This window comes from Centroberyx gerrardi, chromosome 7, assembly GCF_048128805.1.
Source record: "Centroberyx gerrardi isolate f3 chromosome 7, fCenGer3.hap1.cur.20231027, whole genome shotgun sequence".
Classification (NCBI taxonomy): Eukaryota; Metazoa; Chordata; class Actinopteri; order Beryciformes; family Berycidae; genus Centroberyx; species Centroberyx gerrardi.
The window spans coordinates 10,981,929-11,003,085 of record NC_136003.1 but is presented as its reverse complement, the minus strand read 5'-3'; the positions used below and the strand labels follow the sequence as shown (position 1 = coordinate 11,003,085).

Here is a 21,157-nt window from a genome sequence, read left to right as displayed (position 1 = left end):
ACCCAGGCTAACACGATGCAGTCTGTCAAAGTCAGCGGCTCTGAGGCCCTGCTGAGACCTGTGACATACAGCTTGTCTCTTTTTGACAGTCCAGATCATCATCACCATCACCGTCATCATCATTATCATAATCACACTGACAGCCCTTTCTCTAAAAATCAGAATCACTCATCAACAAGTACAATAAATGTACAGGAATCTGTCTTCGGACTAACCAGAGATAGAAGTTCAACAAGCTCACTAGCCTAAGGCCAGAAATGTTCCTACCAGCCAGACTTTGAATGGAGGGCAACGGAGAAAATAGCCCCATCAGGATAATGTCTAAAAGTTTTCGGTCCATCCCTCATTACAAGTAAATCCTTTACATAATATGGCCATCTAGTTCAGGTAACAACTCATTAACAGCTTCTCATAAATAGGTTTTGGTTTCTTCTCCTAGTCACAGCGAGTAAAAAAATATTAGTTGCACCTTGAAAGCTGAAACTCAATTTGTTTCAAATTAGCTCAAACACCTTTAATCTGTTTCCTCCCCTTTACCTACATCTTCTCTTCACAAAGACAAACTATAGCTTTCACCTGGATTCACTGAACAAGTATTTTGGTGAGAAAGCAAGTGGTCTCAACATGCCTGGGTCAAACGATATTTGCATTTTGCAAATAGATTTTAGCGTTTATTTTAGCCAACTTATGTGCCTGAAGGTTGCCATACAGGACAAAACAATAGAAAGTTTGAAAGTTGAATTAGTATACTTTTCTACCCACGTGACACCATCTGCCGCAGTAAATCCCACCCATCTGGCACTCCAATTAGGTTAAAACCAACGGCAAGAATCATTTGCAACTACTATTTGACTCTGGTCTAGTGTTAATATTTTATACACTGCATATTTCATATATTTCAATGAGCCTGAGTCCCAAGGTTAGAAACTGATGAGCCTATCTTATCAACAACTGGAAAAGAACCTGCACTGCAGGTGGAGGTTCATGACTCGATGTAGACAAGCCTTCAGCTAAAACACGGTGAGACGTCTGCAGTGTTTCTGATAGATGATGAGCAAGGTGAACCCAGTCCAAACAAACTTAACCTCTGTCTAGCTCTCAGCCCGGCTTCGTCCTGAGGCATATATGGTGTCTCATGTGTTAGGGGTATGACTGCCTCTGCAGCACTGGTGTGCTCACTGTCATCATGATTACTTTAACATCTCTTGAGGTTTACTGGAAGTTTTGGTTTCACTAGACTTCAAAACCTAATACCAACACTGACTGACATTTACATTTAAGGGATTTACCTGACCTTTTATCCAGATTATCCAGGACCTTTTATCCGGGCTCTCTTTCGCAACAGTAGAATAAGCTTAAAATCCTAGGTCACGATCAATCCATACAGCCAATACTAAGGAGAGAAAAAATCAAAAGGGAATGTGAATCTACAAATGTTGCCACAGCAGAATTCATACTTTTTAAAAAGCTTACTACACTGCTGCTGCCCTGGTCCTTCATCCACATGAAGAATTGTTTGGAAAATCCTACACTGCTAATTCTGAATAGGTGCAGCAAAATGGGGAATTTGTACACTTTTACTGTCATCTTGGGAGAGCAAGTTTAAATTTACAACCCAGTGGCAGATTGTACCCAGTGACTTACTGCGGCAGTAGGCTAGGGTGCAGCGTGTGCAGAGGCAGAGCAGTGCCACCAATGCTGTTACCAAGCCATAGCGGGAGTAGGGAGATTAGGAGACACCGCATACATTGAAGACTGCACTGCACCACAACTGTGCATAATGTCACTCAAATCTGTGTTTGGGTATGTTCATATGTGTGTGTGTGTGTGTGTTTTCACACCTCAACACCCTGCATGGGCCCTAGGGCAGTGGCAGTTAGGGCGGTATTAGGTTGGTGCTGGACAATACCACAGTGGCTAGATGGCCAGTGTGAGAATAGTTAACCAGTTAATCCTGAGGTGGACAAGTGTCACACAGTGCATTAGGCCACCAATACTGCCAGCTCTGCACTTTGGGTTAGTGCTAAATGCGCAGTAACAGGTGAGACTGTGTGTTTGTGTTTATGTGTGTGTTTTCTTGTACCTTGATATAGGGGTGGAGGAGGGGGGTTGTAGTGTACTGGGTAGTATGTGTCACTTTCTTATGTGCGCAGCTACACACACAAACAAAGAAACACCCATCATCCTGCCAGGTTAGCGCTTTGGGATAGTGCTAAATACGCCGTAACAACTAAAACTGAATGTGTTTGTGTGTTTATGTGTGTGATTTTGCTGTACCTTGACAAGGGGGGGTTGTAGCGTAGTGGGTAGTATCCGTCACTTATGCGAGTGCAGCTACACACACAAACAAAGAAACACCCATAATCCTGCCAAGTTAGCACTTTGGGCTAGTGCTAAATGTGCAGTAACAAGTAGGATTGAGCGTGCATCTGTGTCCCTTTCTCATATGCGCGCAGCTACACACACAAACAGACACAAACATATAACCCTGAGGGTAAAAGGCTTGGGTGGGGTTCTCTTGCAAATTCCTTAAAGCCCTGTCCTCCTCTGGTGGCTAACCAAGCAGAGACGTGTGGAGATAATATGGGAGCTGGAACTGCTAGGCAGCCTAAATACACAGATGCCACTCACTGCCTTACATCCTGCCAGTCATCCTGCCACTCAGTCGAACAGCGGCTTGGCTTGACACCTTTCTTCAGTGGCTCAGCGCTAAGCAGGTGTATTAAGGTTAATTTATGGTTCAACGTCAAAATGTCGCCATAGCTACACTGTAGGTGTCTGCGGTGCCGGCTTAGCCTGCAGAGCCATCTTGCGTGCACCACCCCAAAAATTTAACTGCACGTAGGGCAGCACGGAAGTAATAAAAACTTAATAATAATAAAAACTGCCATCTACTGTGTCAGCAGTCTACACGCAGAACCAGCAGCACAGAACTATGAAATGCTTGCGCCACTGTAGACAATGCAAGCAAGCTGCAGTGTCACTCAAACGCAAAACTCTATTTCAGCCTTTAGAGGGATGATGTAACATCTCATCTGTATCTACAGATATAGAGACGTAGGGCTAAGGAGGGGAAAAGTGTGCTAGATACCCACTAAACCACATATTTTTAGACCATTGGTGAACCAGATTTTGTATTTTTGTTGGACTGTAAAATAATAATAATGATAATAATAATAGGCTCCCTGCTGCGATGATGTTAGTTGTGTCAACTTTGACATATTTGGCTGTCTGTAGTGTCAGCAGACTGTAAAATGGTGAGAGTGTTAATTTTTTAATGCATAAAGAGAGACTGGTAGTTGCAACACTAAGGATTTCACTGTAACCCTTATCCATAGCCTATTCTATAGAGACGTGTCACCCAAAATACAGAGCAGTAACATTAACTTAACAGAGGACAGGGTGACAGGCTAGTGGTGTGTCACCTTTAAAATGCATTCCCACATGGAACTGCCCCCCTCTCCCCCTTTCTAGTTACTACCCCCATCCTCCATTTGGCGTCATTCTCTTTGAAGAGGAATAACGTGTTTGGCTAACAGCTGCTCTCGCCTGCGGGGAGAGGAAAATAGAGGAGTGAGAATGGGAGAGAGAAAGCTCACGAGGGAAAGAGAGAAATGTGAGTGCAGGAGTTTTAAGAGGTCTTGGGGGAGATTCCACCCATGGCTAACTGACCAATCAACTCCAAGACCACAGAAGCTCAGAACCTTGACCTGCATGTGTGCGTTTGTGTGTGTGTGTGTGTGTGGTTTCGTTGTACCATAAGACAGCAGCGTTGTAGTGTACTTATTAGTAACAACTATGTGTGTGTCTCTGTTTTTCTTGCGCCATTAGAAAGAGGAGTAGTAGAGTACTCATAGTAACAACTGTATATATGTGTGTGTGTGTGTGTGTGTGTGTGTGTGTGTGTCTACAGTAACAACTGTGCCTTTGCACCTGTCTCTCTCAATCCAGGGAGAGATAAAGACTAAACTGCACCGACAGCTGGGACGACAACAGAGAATTGCTCAACAAAATCATATCCTCCACCCCCTCATACCAACACATGACATGAGACAGACAGACACACACACACACACATACATACATACATCCAAAATGTAACATGGCGTTCTGTGCAGTCAGCATGGCAGGAGCATGCAGCGCCCGGCCAACACACAGGCGCCCACGCACACGTCAACACAGGCAATCTAAGACGACATGAGCAGCGGTTGCTAGCTAGCCCCCCCACCCACCAACACACACACCCACAACCCCCACTCTCAAACACACATACCCCCCACCTCCCCCCGTAAGGCCCTTAGGAACCCAGGACCAGGGAGCAGGACATGCCAGAACAGAGCCGGAGAACAGCTCTCATCCTCAGGCTGTCTCTCAGCTAAAGTAGCACAGACACACCCACCATATGCTAAGAGTAGCATAGCATAGAACATCTACTGTATAAACATTGTATGCTACAGTGTTAACTATTACACTACAGTCATAGCAACACACACTCATTTCCACTGCATGTGAAGTCCTGTTAACCTTGTGCCATGTGACACTGTGTATGTTGTCTCTGCTGCACCAATGGCACCAGGACAAAATCCTGTGCATTTATTGTCCTGGGCCATTAAAGTGACGTTGATTGTTCAAAGGCGTCTGGGTGCAATGAGTTAAAAGTCAAAGAGCCGAGCTGCAGGGACAAGCCCTGCTGTTAGCCTGATGCCCTGCCAACTATCTGACAAAGGCCTCACCTGGGCCAAGATACCACAATCCAATCAAAACAAACCACACAATAAACAGTACGCTAATCACACTCATGCTTTCGTGAAGCCAAAATTAAAGGACTGAGAAAAATCATTATTAATCTCTCTTGTTTTTCTAGTTCTTGCCATTCTGAGCCTGTGCAGAAAGTTGTTTACAGGAAAAAAAGGCTCCGTTTAAGAAGTGAACTTACCGGTAGCACTGCAGGGTAGTACAGCCCCATCATTGTCTGTCCTAGAGGAACAACTGCTGACGAGCTCTCCCCTTTCCCTTTTCTCCTCCTCTCCCCCTGTCTCTGTCTCTCCTCCTACTCCTCTTCTCTCTCTGCCTGTGCTCTAGGACCATGAGCTGTCGACCGCTTCAGTCCGCGTCTCTCGCACACATTCAAATTCTCCCTCGTTCACTCCCTCTTCCTCCTCCTCCCTTTCGTCGGCGTGCCTACCTTCCACTTCTCCACCACGCAAGTCTTGTGTCTCTGTCAGTCTCTGCCTCTCTTTCTTTCCCTATCCTCTCCCTAGCCCTGCTCCACTGATCCCCGCTGGGCCTTTCTATCTCTCCCCTCCTGACAGCCTGAGCCTCTTCTTCTCTCCTCCTCTCTCTCTGTCTTCTCTTGCTCTGCGTCTGTCATTCACGCGCTCGCGTTACCCGTCCTGCTGCTCCCCCTGCTTCCTCATGTTCCCTCCCCTCTTTCAAACTTTCCCTCCCTCCCAGGCTCAGTCCCTCCTATCCATCAAAGCATCCCTCCTTACATCTATCTGTCTATGCATCCATCCGCCCTATCTGTGCATGGAGTCTGGAGAGCTGCTGTTGTTGTCGTCTCAAAGCCCTGGAGAAAGAGGAGCAAGAGGAAGGAAGAAGATGCTGTCTTCTATCCACACGCTGGCTGCCTGGAAGTACAGAACACTAACGCTACCCCCACTGCATTGCAGCTTTTTTTGATCATTTATTTATTGCGTGGCAGCTTGTCAACTCCAGGAAGCAGCAGTAGGTAGGCCGGCCGGCAGACAGCTAGCTAGCTAGCTGCGTAGGTAGGCTCCTAGATCACCCTCTCCCTGCTGTAGCTGCCTTCATCACACAGATGGAAGCCTCACAATACTGAGGGAGCGCCAGCCCAGATCCTAGTATCTAAACCCCAACCTGCACATGAATTTGTATTACGCTGCATTGCGCCTTTTCCCTCTGGCTCGGGCTCAGTTCTCTTACTTCCCACCGCTGTATTGTTAGGGGGTGTTTAATTGGCCGAGATGAGAGTGCAGTTCCTTGTACTGCATTTTCATATGGGAGGGATTGAACTCTGCGGAAAAAAGCCCTGATGCCAAGCTTTCAGACATCTGCTGAGTCTGGCTAGAACCGGGTCCAGAGGGATGGAGGGATAGAGGGAGGGCAAGGGAGGTGATGCGAGGTGGTGGGAAAGGGGTAAACGAGGGGAGTTGGGCTGGAGTGGGGGATGGGGCTGTGGGTGGAGGGGCAGTGGATGCGAGCGAGAGATAACGGGATAGAGAGATAAAAGGATAAAGGGCTGGGTGAAAAAAAAAAGAGCGAGGGATGGCAGGATTAGGGTGTAAGTGAGGAGGATGAGAGGATGAATAGGGGATGATCTGAGGATTAAGCGCACAGACTGAACACGCCGATAAACACACACAGACACACACAAACACATACACATATGTACACACAGATGTGCCATGACCGTATTCATGCTGCTGCTCCCTGGCTGGCATACAGACACACATGGACTCAAACAAAGGGCTATTTCCAACCCATGCTCATCAGCTAATTCAAACAAAGACCTTCTCCTTCCCAAACAAACACAGCGTATAAAGATAATCAATAGCCCAGGCTTACCAATTATATAGTAATCATGCAGGAACATTTGCAGAAGAATTGCAATTATTCATGAGAAGGTTATGGTCTTCTATTGGATTTAAATCCAATATTGCTAAATGACAGAAAAAAACGCTTAGGTAAATAGCCTCTGTGACTTGTCTGTGTGTGAGAGTGTGTGTGTGTGTGAGAGTGTTGCCAACCCTGATGATCTTTGTGGCCTAAACAGCAGGGGGTTGACATGTACAGTCCCACAGGTAAGAATCGCAAAGGTCTATGTAACAATGGCTGTGCACACACACACACACACACACGCACACACACACACACACACACACACACACACTCATCCTTCTCAGTGTGCAGCAGCAGAGACCCACATGAGCCCACCACACATTACCATGCTCGTATTGACACAGGCAGACCTAGAGGCAGTTCAAACATGCATGCATAACATAAGACGGGAGCATTACCAAGACAAATGTACTGCAGCGTGGAACAAGCCAACCCGGCTAGGCTAGGCTAGCCCCATTTGCATGATAACCAGCAGCTAGTGTGCTGGAGACTCCTAATGTGTGCTCAAGGGCAGAATACATTAGCAGGGACGACTGTTAAATCATTTATAAAACAAATGCAGTGGTGTACGTTAGGCTAGCAGTGAAATTGTACAGATGACAAGGGGAGTTCAAAGGTATCGGGGATCATCAGTATTCTCTGCCCAGGTGTTTGTCTTACAAGCAAATGAAGCCAGGTAGGCGAGGGCCAGGATTGACGCATAGGTCGACTCAAACTGAGCGTTTGCCTCTTGTTTGATTATGTGCCCTTCAGGCTAGCCATCTTAAATAACTTGCTTCCATTTCTGTTTCACCTCTGCTCCACTTCTCTGCCTCCTCCTCTCATTCCTTTCCTGCCTTAAATCTCTCTCTCTCTGGCTCTTTCTTCTCATCAGGTCAACACACACACACACACACAAATGAAGGAACAATGGACAGGAAAGCAGGGAAATTGAAATCACCCATTAAACTGACAATAACTGTCTCCTATAAAATCTGAAAATCACATTCTTGCAATGTCGATCTCCTCAGGTCTCGCTGTCTTGACATCTCTCTCTCTCTGACTCCAAGTGAGCCGTATTCCCAAGAAAGGAGATGCCAAGGGTAGAGCAGAATTGGCGGATCAGGCAGAGTAGAGGAGGAAAAAAAAAGAGAGACAGGATAGAGGGATGAGGCCTATGAGAATCTCTCATGTTGTGATGTGGAGAGGGAGACTGGGGGCGAACAAGCACACAGACCAACACTCCCCTCCTGTGGCACTGGCAGCGAGCTGCACATCCCAGAGACAGACTGGAGACACATGTGCAGACACACACACACACACACACACACACACACACACACACACACACAACACACAAACAATGGTACACGCACGCAGGCATGCACATGCTCTCAGATACTGATGCACACACACTTACATTCTCTCTCTCTCTTCCCCACTCATAGACACACACACAAGCACATGTGCATACACGCATACACACACACACAGACACACACACACACACACACACCAAGCACTGAGCTGGTCTGAGCTGCTCTCTGTGCTCTGCTGCTTGGAGGTAGATAAGAGAATAGTCAGCCACCCTGCCGCTGCACTGCACACATAAGGCACTCATTACTGAGAGCAATACGCAGGGAGAGGCACTCAGAATGAGAAAGAGAGAGCGAAAGAGAGAAAGAGGCAGAAATAGAGAGTGAGGGAGGACAGAAACGGTATTATGAAACATCAGGCATGCAGAGGGCGCAAAACCGTGATTGGAGAAGGTGATCACATAATTTCTCTGTACTCTCTGAGGGTCAAGCCTTTGAAAGAGAAGATCAATCACTACCAGTTCCTCTTTTATCAACTCCTCTAACAGCCTTCATTTATCAACTACTGCAGGCTATAGCAGAGGAAAAAAAGGAGACCTTACAGTACTTAATAATTGTCACAGTAATGATGTCGTAGTACAGAGCCAATTCTGCTTTAGGACTAACAGTTGTAAAAGAAGTGGCTGACCACAACACTAGGTCCAACTGGCTATTAAGAGTTTGTATATATATCCATTTTTGGCAAAGAATTATTTCCTGAAGTTCATTTTTTATAAGATGTAGACTCCAGACTATAAAGGTTGCAGCCATGGAAATAAGTTAGCAATTATCCTTTAAAAAGTACCATACTTTCGTTTTAATTTGGGGCTTTTAATCAGTTGGCAAGAGCAGTTTGATTTAGGGTTGTTCAAGGCGCTGGGGGCTGAAATCAAGCGTGTCTCAAGTGATTCAAGGATTTTACATTACATTATTTTTACATTTATTTTTTACAGAGGATTGGAAGCAGTCGCTAATCTCTTACCTGACTGTGAGGTGGGTATCCATGGAAACCGGGGTTTAAAGGCTCATTGTTCTGCAAGAGACAACGGGAGGGAAGAGAGGCGTGTAAGTGGCTAAGCTTTAGAAAATGACTGGATGCAGCATGACAGTCCAAAACTTTTACAGTTCAGTGGAAATGCACTCTCAGCCACTATTCCACCAACCTTTACCACCAACTATTCACAAAAGAACAAGTTTTGCCCTTTTGAATAGAGACAGCTAAGACTCAATTATAAGACAAGCACCTCCACCCAGCTTCTGTTTAGCCTCTCTGCAGGATCCTGGGGGAAAAAAAAAATCTGACAAAGCTAGTGGTGGGTATCGTTGGAAATTATTCAATACCAATCCCAGTTATGATGCTTTCAATTCAATAACAATACTTTTGTCACTACCTTTCTTTGTTAGATGAAAGCACAACTCACTATGCAATAGCATCATTGTATATTTTACATATGAACGCACCATCTGCTTTTCTAAAAAATTTCTAGCTACAGTCAAAAAACCCTTAAACTGGTAGAAAACCTGCAATCACATTGCAAGAATTAAACTTTGTAAAGCTTTCGGATATCTTTCGAACCCTTTTGATACCTTAAAATCAAAAGATACCAAAAATCGTATGTATGGTAATAACGTTTTTCAATTTGCAGTATACAAAGCGAACAATGATGCCCAGCAATGGAACAAAGTTCATACAAGGACAGGAGGCACTTCCCCAAAGGGGGAAGATGAGTGAAGTTAACTGTTAACATGTGCTTCAATCTGTGTGGACCATGAGCGTTGCTCAAACGCCATGACTGACTAGCTTGTGAATCATTCCTGCAGCTCGCTTGGCCTCCATATACAGCCACACTAAACCAATCGTCTTCCACTCGCAGAGAGTGAACCCCCCACCCCCCACCCCCCCTCGACCCTGCCCCAGAAACCAGTGTTGTGGTTAATTGCTCCGTAATTACTTTTAATTAGATTATTTCTGTCTCTCTCCCTCTCTTTTCTCTCCGTCTTTTATTTTCCTCTCTGTGTCATTTTGCCCCGGCAGAAGAGCCATTGTTTGCCGCAGAGCTAGGTGAGGAGGAGGCGAAAGAAAGAGAGAAAGACAAAGAGCGGGGGGAGCAGAGGAGGACGGGAACAATGGGGAAAGTTAACCAAACGATGATATTTTGACAGCAGTGAGAGAGATGACACCAGCACAGTCTAGCCTGCTGGCACGCTGCGCAGAGAAAACACGACCGCCTAGTGAGACTCGGGCCTCTGCTATCCTGCAGGAGAAGGGGAGGGGGGAGGGGAAAAGGAGAAGAGGAGGTCTGAGGAGGGGAAAGAAAGACATGCGCGTGTGTCTTTGCCTTTGTGTGTCTGTGTATGTGCGTGGTGGGGGTGGGGGGGGTCGTCTTTAGAACTGCAGACGTGTTTCCATTACGTTTGATCTGCGAGACTGGGGAGTTGACAAAATGTTTCAAATTCATGCGCAGCCCCTCGGCCTGAATACACTCCCCCATTCACCGAACAGCTTGAGTGTGGGCCGTGTGATGCTGCAGTGAAGAGGAAGGCAGTCGTGGCTTCTGAAGAGTGTCAACAGAGTTAACCTCCTGGCCCTGACCTCCAGCTGCCTGCTGCGGGAATCACTTCCTGATTTCATTCACTCAGCCAATCAAGGGGAGGCGTCTGACTCAGGGTGCCATGGCTAAAGCAGAGAAGAAACGCACTGATTGCCCTAGCATGCAGATAAACCGCTATTAAAGCTGATCTCGGACAGCTAGCTTATACAGTGCAAGTATTTTTAAGACTAGGACTTTGAGATCTATAGGCTAAGACCAAAAACAGATGTGGTAATGATGGATGGATGGGTGAAGGGAGGGAGGAGTGGCTAGACAAAGAGGACCAGAAGGGAGGCATGGGGGATTGAGTTCACTAACAAGGAGAGAAAGAGGTTTGCGAAGACGTAAAGGCAAAAGGAAAGAATAGGACAGAAACGGTTTCCTTCTGAAAACACAGCTTGCGTCTGACTTTTGATGCATGGGCAATAAACATTGACTATGCGTGTGTGTGTGTCTGTGTGTGTGTGTGTGTGTCCGGAGTTGAGCCCCGTTCTCCCGCTCCCCTGTCTGAAACAGCCCTCTCTTTGTCTCCCCCACTCCACTTCCTGTTTCATCTGGAACCAATTTCCCCCTCGTGCCTCGTCCCCAGGGGGAACGCTCTCCTTGGTGCGCCGCTTTTACAGGGGAACGGACAGGCTTATATTCAGCAACACACTGGCTGGGTAAAAACCGCTGGTGCTCATCACGGCACAGATGGAAATGCAGTATAATGAACTGTTGGGAGAAGAATTTCAAATCTACAATGCCTTTGGCAATGTCAGCGGGAATGAGAAAACTCTTCCTATTTCATAAATTAAAGAGACGCAGGTTAGGAGTCGCTTACCAACACTGCACTGCATTTTGAATCAGACTGAACTGCCTTTCTAATTGCGTAAAATGTTTTTGTTCAGTGTTTATGCTATTTTCATTTGGCAGTAGTGGGCCACTACAGCAAAAAATAAATAAATAAATGTATTACTGATGTTAAGAATTTGTGCTTTTATCACATTAAAGTGCCAAAATAAGGACAGCATTAGTGCTTGAAGTTGCACTAGCACTAAAACTGGGAGGAAAACAGGAATGGAGATGAAATCTAAACCAGAATTATCCCCAACCAACACTGCTATGAAAAATTATAGGGTGAAACGTTGTTGTTCTACAGTAGACGGGCCAGAGTGGAAAGAAGAAAGAGAGAGAGGAGGAGGAGGAGTTTAGGAGAACAGGAGGAGGGAGAAGGGGGTAGAGTTTAGCAACATCTGGAATCAATCTGTCTGGAAGAAAGGAGGGAGGGAGCGGGATAGACGGATTGGGGGATGGATGGAGGAGAAAGAAAGAAAGAACAACAGAATGAGATGAAAATAAGGACACACAGAGAGAGAGAGAGAGAGAGAGACGGGAGGAGGAATGTGGGGATTTGGAAAGACAAAGCCAAGAAAGAGGAGAGAAATATAAAGCAGTAAAAGAGAGAAAACACTGTTGAAATGGAGACAATGAGTCATAAGTGAAGAATGCCATGTGACTTATATTTTCTTAAGGGGTGGGGGAAGGGAGCGGGGGTCTGAACTTGATACCTAGTTTTCAGACACTCGCGTTTACTCACACTCACACAAAAGCACACACATACATACACACTCTCCCTTGCCATATGGCGCTGTTGCCAAGTATACATTACATGCCTGTCTGTGTAAAAGTATAGCCTACATCAGGTGCCCGCATTTATGCCTGCAATGACTTTCAAATAAATGGGCCTCTACAGTGCGAAAGCTGGGTTTCCATACTGTAATTTCACAAGTTTCCATTAAGTTAATTCCATACAGTTACCAAGCGAGGTGGGTCTGGGTCTGGGCCGCCTTTGAAGGCGCCGGCTGGATGACTGAGAGGGCTTCAGGCTGCACTGGCAGGGATCACACACACACACACACACACACAAACACACACACACTCTCTCTGGCGGGCAAAACTAAAGGGCGTCTCTCTTGTTTATTTTCTCTCTCTTTCCAACTTGCTATTTTAGGAGAAGTAAAGAAGTTGGGGAGTTGGTGGAGCAAATGGCTAGAAAGGGGGGGAGGGGCGGGGGAGCAGCGGTGGAGAGGGAAGGCAAAATGACATGAGGTCAACAGATGGTGAAAGAGGAGGGGGGGGGTAGAGGGAGGAGTAATTTGGGGGGCTGCTAGGGGGGGTAGTCTATATGGCGGAGATAGAAGGAGGGGCAGAGAGGACCAAAAGGAGGGGTAGAAAGACGGGATGAATTGACATTTCACTCTGTGTTTGTGTGTGGGCGGAGATGGGAGTACATATGACAGTTTGGGGGCAGCCTTGGGGAGGAGCCAGGCGTGGCGTGGCGGGGGGGTCGACATGATGACAGCATCATACAGGGAGAGTTAACATGCGAGTGTCATGTTAAGGAGCGGAGACCTGTGTCTGCTTAACGAGAGTAAGGACCGAGAGAGAGAGACAGAGAAAGAGAGAGAGAGAGAGGACAGAAAAAATGAGTTGAGCAACTTGGTCTGGAGAATTCCGAGCTTATCGCTGCCGGTTCAAAAGTCAAGGGTGACTCCGCTGTGCTCCGGCTCAAAGTTTAACAGCAATCATTAAACAGCGGGGGAGAGCGTGAAGCGAGACCGGAGGGGCGGTGCACGACCCACTGTAATACATACTCACACACAGCACCGCAACCTGAACACAAAACCTGAACTATCACCTTAGCTACTGTGTAATACTGTTCCCCTTTTGGACATTTCTTCTTTTCTGTGAATTATTTAGACTTCTGACTTCTTAGGAACACTTAGACTAATAGGCTATAGTTACACATAGGTCATCTAGGCACTTGCAGGGCTAGTACTTATGCTAGCCATGCTCCTGCTCTTTCTTTAGGTCTGCTGGCGTTATTAGTGGAAACAGGCAGTAGCATGTTATCTTGCTATTTTACATTTTGTTGATAGCAGAGACAGCCAAATATATACGTCAAAATGGCCAACTCCATGACAAGATTACACAATTACAGATATGTTTAGATTTGGTTCACTGAGGATATAAAAATGTGCAGTGTGGATGGGAATCTATGAGCGATGGATGAGTGTGTACTGTGTGTACATCACTAGCCTGTTTTTTTTTGGGCCCACCTCTGTTTGCATTGATTAGAATTAAACTTCTATACACTTTAAGCAAAATCTCTTTTGAATATTGTGTGCAATTTACCTCCAGCACCAAAGGAAAACCCAGAAGGATCTCCAGAGTATCCCTAATGCCTGGTTTCTTAGACTAATGGCTGGAAGCTGACTTTTGGCGGCAATATGTTTTCATTAGTTCGGCTACCAATACAAGAGGCTAAATGTCTCATTTGGCTCCTGGGCAGAAAAAAAAGTTTAAGTGCCCTTGTTCTACAGTAACAAGGAACGCTCAATGTAATGAATACTGCTTGTGGTGACCGTTCCCAAACCAAAACTGTTCTCTACTGGTAATAACCTATCTCGGCGATCTGTCCATTCATATCGTCTCCCCCCCTTGGCCGGCCCCCTCCCTTTGCTCTGGCCCGTTAAAGCGATCAGTCTGGTTAATGCCCTCTCCTAAATGAGCTTTGATCTCGTTAGCGCGACACAAAGCCTCTTTACTGCCAACGATAGGACAAATCGGCTCTCCGAGAGAGAGAGAGAGAGAGAGAGAGAGAGAGAGAGAGAGAGAGAGAGAGAGAGAGAGAGAGAGAGAGAGAGAGAGAGAGAGAACTGTACTCCCACTGCATCTGACTGGACCACAGCACTGCCTCGAGGGGAGGCATCAATAGTGCCAACAAAGTGGAATTTGTTTTAAAAAAGAGATAGAAGAAAAGAGGGATGAGAGATGAAGGGGATGACGAGCAAAACAAACATAAGAGAGCTTGAGAGGAGAGCAGAGGCAAGACGGATGTGGAGGGGAAAAGTGATAGATATTTCAGAGATTTGAGTGATGGGAGAGGGATTGCGAGAGGGAGAGATAATGAAAGATGGCAGAGGGAGATGGGACGGCAGAGAGGCAAAGTGAAGGGTGGGGGGGGGGGGGGGGGGGGGGGGGGCTGCCTCCCCGGCACACTGAGAGCCTGTGAACCAGGAGTCAATTAGCAATCTGGAAATATGCCTGGGAGGGAGGGGAGGGGAGGGGGGGGCAACACAGGGGGAGACAGGAGGGGGGAGAAACCAGAGGACAGCTAGAGGGGAGTGGGGGGAAGAAGAAGGGGGATGCGAAGGGGCTTGCAGTTTGTGTGAGTGGGAGCAGGGGAGGAGGGCAGGAGCAACAAAAGAGAGAGGAGGCAGTCTGCTGCACTCTCATTTATTATTACAGTCCTGATTTACAGTCAGCCTGGAAGGTCAGCAATCTACTACCCCGTGCTTTCAATGGGAATACTATGGTAATTGTCGGGTGCATTCAGTTGCAGGAGCATCCGCTGACCTCATCCTCCTCATCCCGAGCACGCAGTCGGCTACAGAGCAGAGTGCCATCCTCGTACCCGAGCGACTTGCCTGCACAGCCCCTCAATGTCATTTTCTTTTTATTTACCCTGTGCATAAAGTAGGCCGCTTTATTCATCTACTCATCTTCATTCATAGCATATCCTCCCCCTTCTCTCTCTCCTCAACTGATCATGTCTTTCCTCCCATCCATCACTTCCCTCTCATTCCTTATCATGGTCCCGGACGGGACCTAACTAATGCCTCTGATTTCCTTTCCGTCCTCTCTCTCTCCTTGCCTCCACCCCCCCCCCTTTCTTTCTGCCTACCTCTATCCATCCTTCCCCCATTTCTTTCTGCCTACCTCCATCTATCCTTCCCCCTTTCTTTCTGCCTACCTCTATCCATCCATTCTTTTTTTCTCCATCCGTCCAACCCCCCTTTCTCTTTCTCTCCCTTCCGCCCAACAACCTCTCTCTTTTTATCTCTACCTTTCTCCATCCATCTGTTACTCTTCATCACCCCCCCATTTTCTGTGCATTCAACCCCCACTCTTTTCTGTCTCTCTTTGTCCTCCACCCCCCTTATCTCTTCCTTCCTCCTTCCCTCCATCCATCCTTCTCTCTCCCCCTCCATCCATCCACCCCCCCCCCCCCCCCCCCCCCTCCCTTCCCGTCTCTCCCTCACTCCATCCCGTGGGCGTATTTCCAGCCTGACCCCCAGTGCTCGGCGATCAATACAACTGATGGGCAGCAAGAATCCTCCCAATGCCACGCTGCTCATTGTCACATCATCTGTGCCGGCGGCGTATAACCTTTCCCCATCATCAGCATCCATCCTCTGTGAAGCTGGCCGAGCATCATGGCATTACACGGGCCCCATTTGTCATTGCAGTAGGTCAGCTGCACAGCCAATTGAAGTATTTTACCCGTTCCCCGGGATTCAATTACCTGCAGATGACCCGGAACCATGTCTGCCTGCCCCTCTGCCTACTGTTACTGCTGTTGCCTCAGAATAAAACACTGGACGTCAGCTAAAATGTTCCTTTGCGCTATTGGATTATGGATACTTCAAAGTGTATGTGTGTGGGAGTAAGAATGATGTGTAGTGTGTGTGTGTATGAGAGAGAGAGAGAGAGAGAGAGAGCGGGAGGGAGAGAGAGCAAGAGAAATAGTAAGAGAAACAGGGAGAGCAGGCGAGAGAAGTGCAGCCTGTGTGTCTGTAGTGCCCTGGTTTACTGTAATACACACAGATTTGCCCAGCAGAGAGAGCAACGGCTGTCGTTGCTTTGCTGTCTCAGCAGTCGAGTCATGAAAGAGGGGGAGACCCGTATAAGGAGGGCCCCCTGATCCCCCTTTCTCCTTCAGCCTACACCAAAAGGCTCCGTTCTTTGTCTTTCACTGTGGTGACCCCTCCCCCAATCCCTGTCTGCCTCTCCGCTTTTAACACCTAGCGACAATCGGGGGGGCATGGGGAGATTAATGGCACATGCGGTGTGTAGTAGGATTTGATATGGTGCCTCACTGCAAATAATCATCACAGGTCAGACTAATTTCATCCATATGCACACAAAAAAATTAAGAGTGTGCCTAGCAACGTGCGATAAAGCACTGGTGTATTTTCCACGAGACAGGCATGATGAATTGGTCTGATCTTTGCTGTGCTGCTGTCTGTCATTGCAATGGAGCCTGTATCATATTACCTTTGTCTGGCTTGGTATGGTCATGCTCCCTCACCATGCAGCAGGAGCACAGCTACAGGCTCTCAGCAACACACATTTACTCTCTGCACACTTTTTTGTGATCCAACTAGCTTATATTCATTTTTAATTAAATGTTTTTCAATTTGCTGCAATGATGCATGATTATGTTGTTGATGAGAGAAAGGGCCCTGTCAAAACATCATCATTCCTTATTGAGGCTCGTGGAACAAAAGCTTTTACTGAAGGAGGAGGGGGGAAGATGGGAGTTTGTTACAGTGTTGCAAACATGGAGCGCTGATGAAAACATAAAATGATATCCACCAAATGAGAATGGATGCTACATTTGTTTACATTCTATTCCTTACCTGTCCAATATCACCGACAACAGCCCCGGTCCCGTCTATCCTTGGTCGTTTGCACTCCGCCCCGGTTAAGTCGGTCAGAGCAGGGGCTGTCTGAGCGTCGGGCTCCGGGTCTCCTCGTTTCATCCCCCGGACAGCCGCTGGACCCCCGGTCGCGTTTGCAAGGGGTCCGGCTGCTGTATCAATGTCTCTTTCCCGGTCCATTATTCCCCGAGTAACGGGTAGCATTATGGATGCAACGTCGGTCGACATTAACATTGGACGGCAGACAGTCACCACTCGAAAGTCTCTGTTTTCACCCTTTCCTTCTCCTTTTGATTTGTCCACAGCTCGAAATTCACAATGGATTTGGCTTTTCCCAGGACGCGTAGACGGCTAATAATGTTGAACTGATCTTTAGCAATTCATCAATACTGGCAGCTTGTAATGTTTATTGTCTAACTTAGCGTTAGCTATTGGAGACAGAACATTATGACCCTGCGAGGCTTCTGCACAAAGCACATGAAGTATGGCTTTTTCCAAAAAAAATGAAACGACGTTAAACCGTAACCTATTTCAATAAAGGACACAAGTCCAAATCTTGGATGCCTGACAAGCTAATTAGCTAGCTAACGTTAGCTAGCTTGCTAGCAACACATTCCGCTAGCTCCCTTTATAAATGTGGCTCGGTGAGCACACTCTCGCTGCCAATAATAGAAAATGTTGGAAATGAGCTACGGGTATTACTTCTCCTTGCGCGGGGCAAACCAATCCTCTCTGCTTTCTCCGCTAAAGCTGTTTGTGCATTAAGCCTCTCTGGTGTTCTTACCAGCCTTCTCCTTGATTTTAGCCCCTTCTTATCACACCGTCCTTTCCCTCGCCGTGGTCTGGTATGGATGTGTCTTGGCTTGCGGACCGCTGGCTGGCAACGAACACGATTTCCTCTGGTCTGAGTCCCAGTTGGTGTAACTCGTAGTGTGGAAGGAGCCCGAGTGCACTGATCCACGGTCAGATTTGTTTACAGTCGCACTACGCGCACAGAGAGGACAGTGGTGTGAAATGGGCTGGCCCCAGGTCTGCGTTTCCTCTGCCTCCCTCTTTTCCTACCCCCTCCCACCTCCACAGCTTCCCTACTCTCCTCTATCCTCAGTTATTCTCATGTTAGCCGAATGAAAATACATGTAGCACTATTTTGCTATTCACAACCATGTCAAAAGATATGCACTTTTTTTAAATAAGCAGGATGGTGAGATCCATGCAGATTCTGGGACTTTAACTAGAGGGTTAATCCAAGCATTATTTGAAATAAATTGATTCACACCCATACGAAAAAAAAACACATTTGGTTCAGAATGTGTTCAGACATGTGTTTCAAAAAATACAAACACTGTCCACAACTGGATTTGTACATGTGCGTGACATTCAAATATAGCCTATTTTGAATGGCCAAAATATATATTTGGATATACCTGCAGATATACACTGAATGCACTATTTATTAGGGGACATTTAACTCTTTACATGAAATACGCTGATGAGGTGAATCCATTAAAAGCCATTATCCCTTCCTTATTGATTTCCCTTATTGAAACTAAATCAATCAAAAAGGAGATGTGGATAAACAGAAGCAGACAGGTTAGACAAGGATTTTAAAGCTTTGAGATAACTGAGATATGGATTTTGCAAAAAGGGCTGCGACTCAATATCAGGAAGATGTCCCTAATCATTTATATATTCCATGTATGCGCATAGGAAGAAAACCTATTCACAGTGTCTGAAATGTATTGCGAATGAAGGTCACGTACATGTAGGCTACAAATACATTTTTGGACAATTCTGCAGCATATCTAAGCATATTCTGTTCATATTTTTATATTCAAGTATATGTAAAAATGTATTTTTGCAGTAAGGGCAAGTAGCCTCGAAAATCAAAGAAAAGCTCTGGGTAGGCAAATGTGTCAAGGAAGGAAATAAAACACAGTTGATAAAAATAAAGCAAAAGAGCAGCAGGGTGGCAGGCTCAGAGGTTGGTTATTTTGAGGGAATGATGTACAGTATAGTCATGTTTTTAATGATATTGCGCCCCCTGGTGGAGATATAACAACAGAGCCTCTTAAGGGAAACATTTTCATCCTGACAGAAAAAAACAATAAATCAGTAAAGTCTATGGTGAATTTATTGTCATATAATTCATACAAATGTAACACTAATCAAATACCGCTGCTATTCTGTGGAAAGGTTTATAGTGGTGAAGTTGCAATAACCCAGAGAGGAGGAATACGTCAAAGAAAGAAATGCTGTGTCTCTTTTACACACACACACACACACACACACACCTGTGATAACACCTCCACTGACTCTTCACTTCACCTGACTGGCTCACAACAGATGATTGCTGTCACTTTAGGCCGACTGCCAATGTGTGTGACTGTGTCAGATTGTGTGTGTGTGTGTGTGTGTGTGTGTGTGCTCTCTCCTTCCCTCTGTGTGACTCACTCTATCAACCCCTGTCTCTCCCCTGCTACCTGTCCCTCTGCCACCCGCTGAACCTGCAATGACGGGCGGCAGGGAGGTCACATCACTCCCCCCGGCCGCCTGCTCTCCCTGACAGAGGCAGGCAGGAGCTGTTGCTCTGCTGCCGCTTAATGCAGCCGCAGCCCCCTGTGAAAGGTCATGAAAAGCTATTGATTACTATGGCAGAGAAAATATACCAGTTCTGCCTGGTGTCTGTAGAGAAGATGGGAGAGATGGGCTCTAGGAAAACATGCCAGGCAATTGTTATACTCCCACATGGTTTATTCAATGAGGGTTATTTATAGCGTGGAGGTACTGTGCTTTGCAAGTAATGCAAAGCATTTTTACTTGTCAACAGATTAAATCAGATTCAGAGAGGGTAGATACATATATTTGTATATTCCCTATATGACCATAACAAGAGAATGAGAACAAGAGCATGTTGAATTTATAGCATGTAGTGCAAGTGCAATGCATTTTTACTTATCATCAGATTAAACATATTTGTATATTCCCTATCATATGACCTTATCATTTATGTGCATCATCCTAGGTTGAGTTGACAGTAACAGTATGCAAACCAACCAAGGCCATGAATTTACACCAAGGTGCGAGTCCTAAAGACACCGGCTCAGAATAAAAACCTGTGCATCCTGTTTACAGTTGAATGTTCTCTGTATTGCATGTGTTCCCCAGCCCCCTGCTGAATTATGGACCTCTGGATTCTTTTATGTGGTGTGTGTGTGTGTGTGTTTGTGAGAGAAAGAGAGGGTGAGAGTACTGCATCATTTCCTGTCCCTTCTTTGTTCTCAGACAGATTTAAGTTTCAGAGTGAGAAATCAAAACTGACATCTGCTGTTAAACCGCCTATATTTTTCTCTGTGGTAGCAACTAATGTGTGACTCATAATCACAAAAATAAAAACAAGTTTACTTATTTATTTAGTAGTTTATTTGATAGGGACAGTGCAGTTAACAATTACACTAATTACACTTCACTATTGAAATATGGAGTTTGTAGCTACTGCTAATTTCCAACCCTAGTCCCTAGTTGGGCTTTTAAAAAGACTACAACTATCTAAAATGTCTTGCATAAGTTAATATGAAGTACAGACATTTAAAAAAATACCCTACATTATACATCATTACAATTACACAACATCGCACAATGTACACACATAACAGCACACGACACAACAAAGAAGAGATTCAGAAGTGCACAATCCAACCAACTGGTTGTTTAAAGTGAGTACACAATGATGGTGAGGTACAGTAGTATACTACAATCCACAATTTAGCCTTACATTTGTTATGTGGGCCTGTGCTATTTCTACATCAGATCATAATAAAAAAAGTAATTAAAAAAAAAACTAATTGAAAGTTAACCAAGGCTAATATGTACCAATACTAAGATTTGGGTAATTTACTGGAAACAGCCATACGTTAGTAAACCATTCATTTTCCTAGTTTCGTTTCTCCTCGATGACCCTCGTCTTGTAGCCTACGCCACCACACTGCCCCTCCTCTCCTCATAGGTGTTGCCTCATGTCAGTCCAAACCTCTAAGCCAATGAAATTACTCAGTGGGATAAAAGGGGCGGGGCGTGGCGCAACGTCGGACTGTTTTGGAGTTCC

General features: G+C 45.9%; 1 protein-coding gene across 5 annotated transcripts in view; it reads right to left on the bottom strand.

Annotated features, from left to right (window-relative positions):
* Positions 1–17,895, bottom strand: part of LOC139913839 (RNA binding protein fox-1 homolog 2-like) — a 44,694-nt gene extending 26,799 nt beyond the window's left edge. For 4 of the 5 annotated variants that reach the window (XR_013504977.1, XM_071901974.2, XM_071901975.2 and 1 more), the window contains exons 1-2: positions 17,035–17,895; positions 8,959–9,009 (exon numbers count right to left, since the gene is read on the bottom strand). Coding sequence is in view for 4 of the 5 variants with exons in the window: in XM_071901974.2 (XP_071758075.1) it covers positions 8,959–9,009; positions 17,035–17,289 (306 nt within the window). In the remaining variant the exon portion in view is untranslated. Of the gene's footprint in view, positions 1–4,936; positions 5,341–8,958; positions 9,010–17,034 lie in introns of those variants that run through there. The other variant, XM_071901977.2, reaches the window with a different exon arrangement.
* Positions 17,896–21,157: the final 3,262 nt, after the last annotated feature.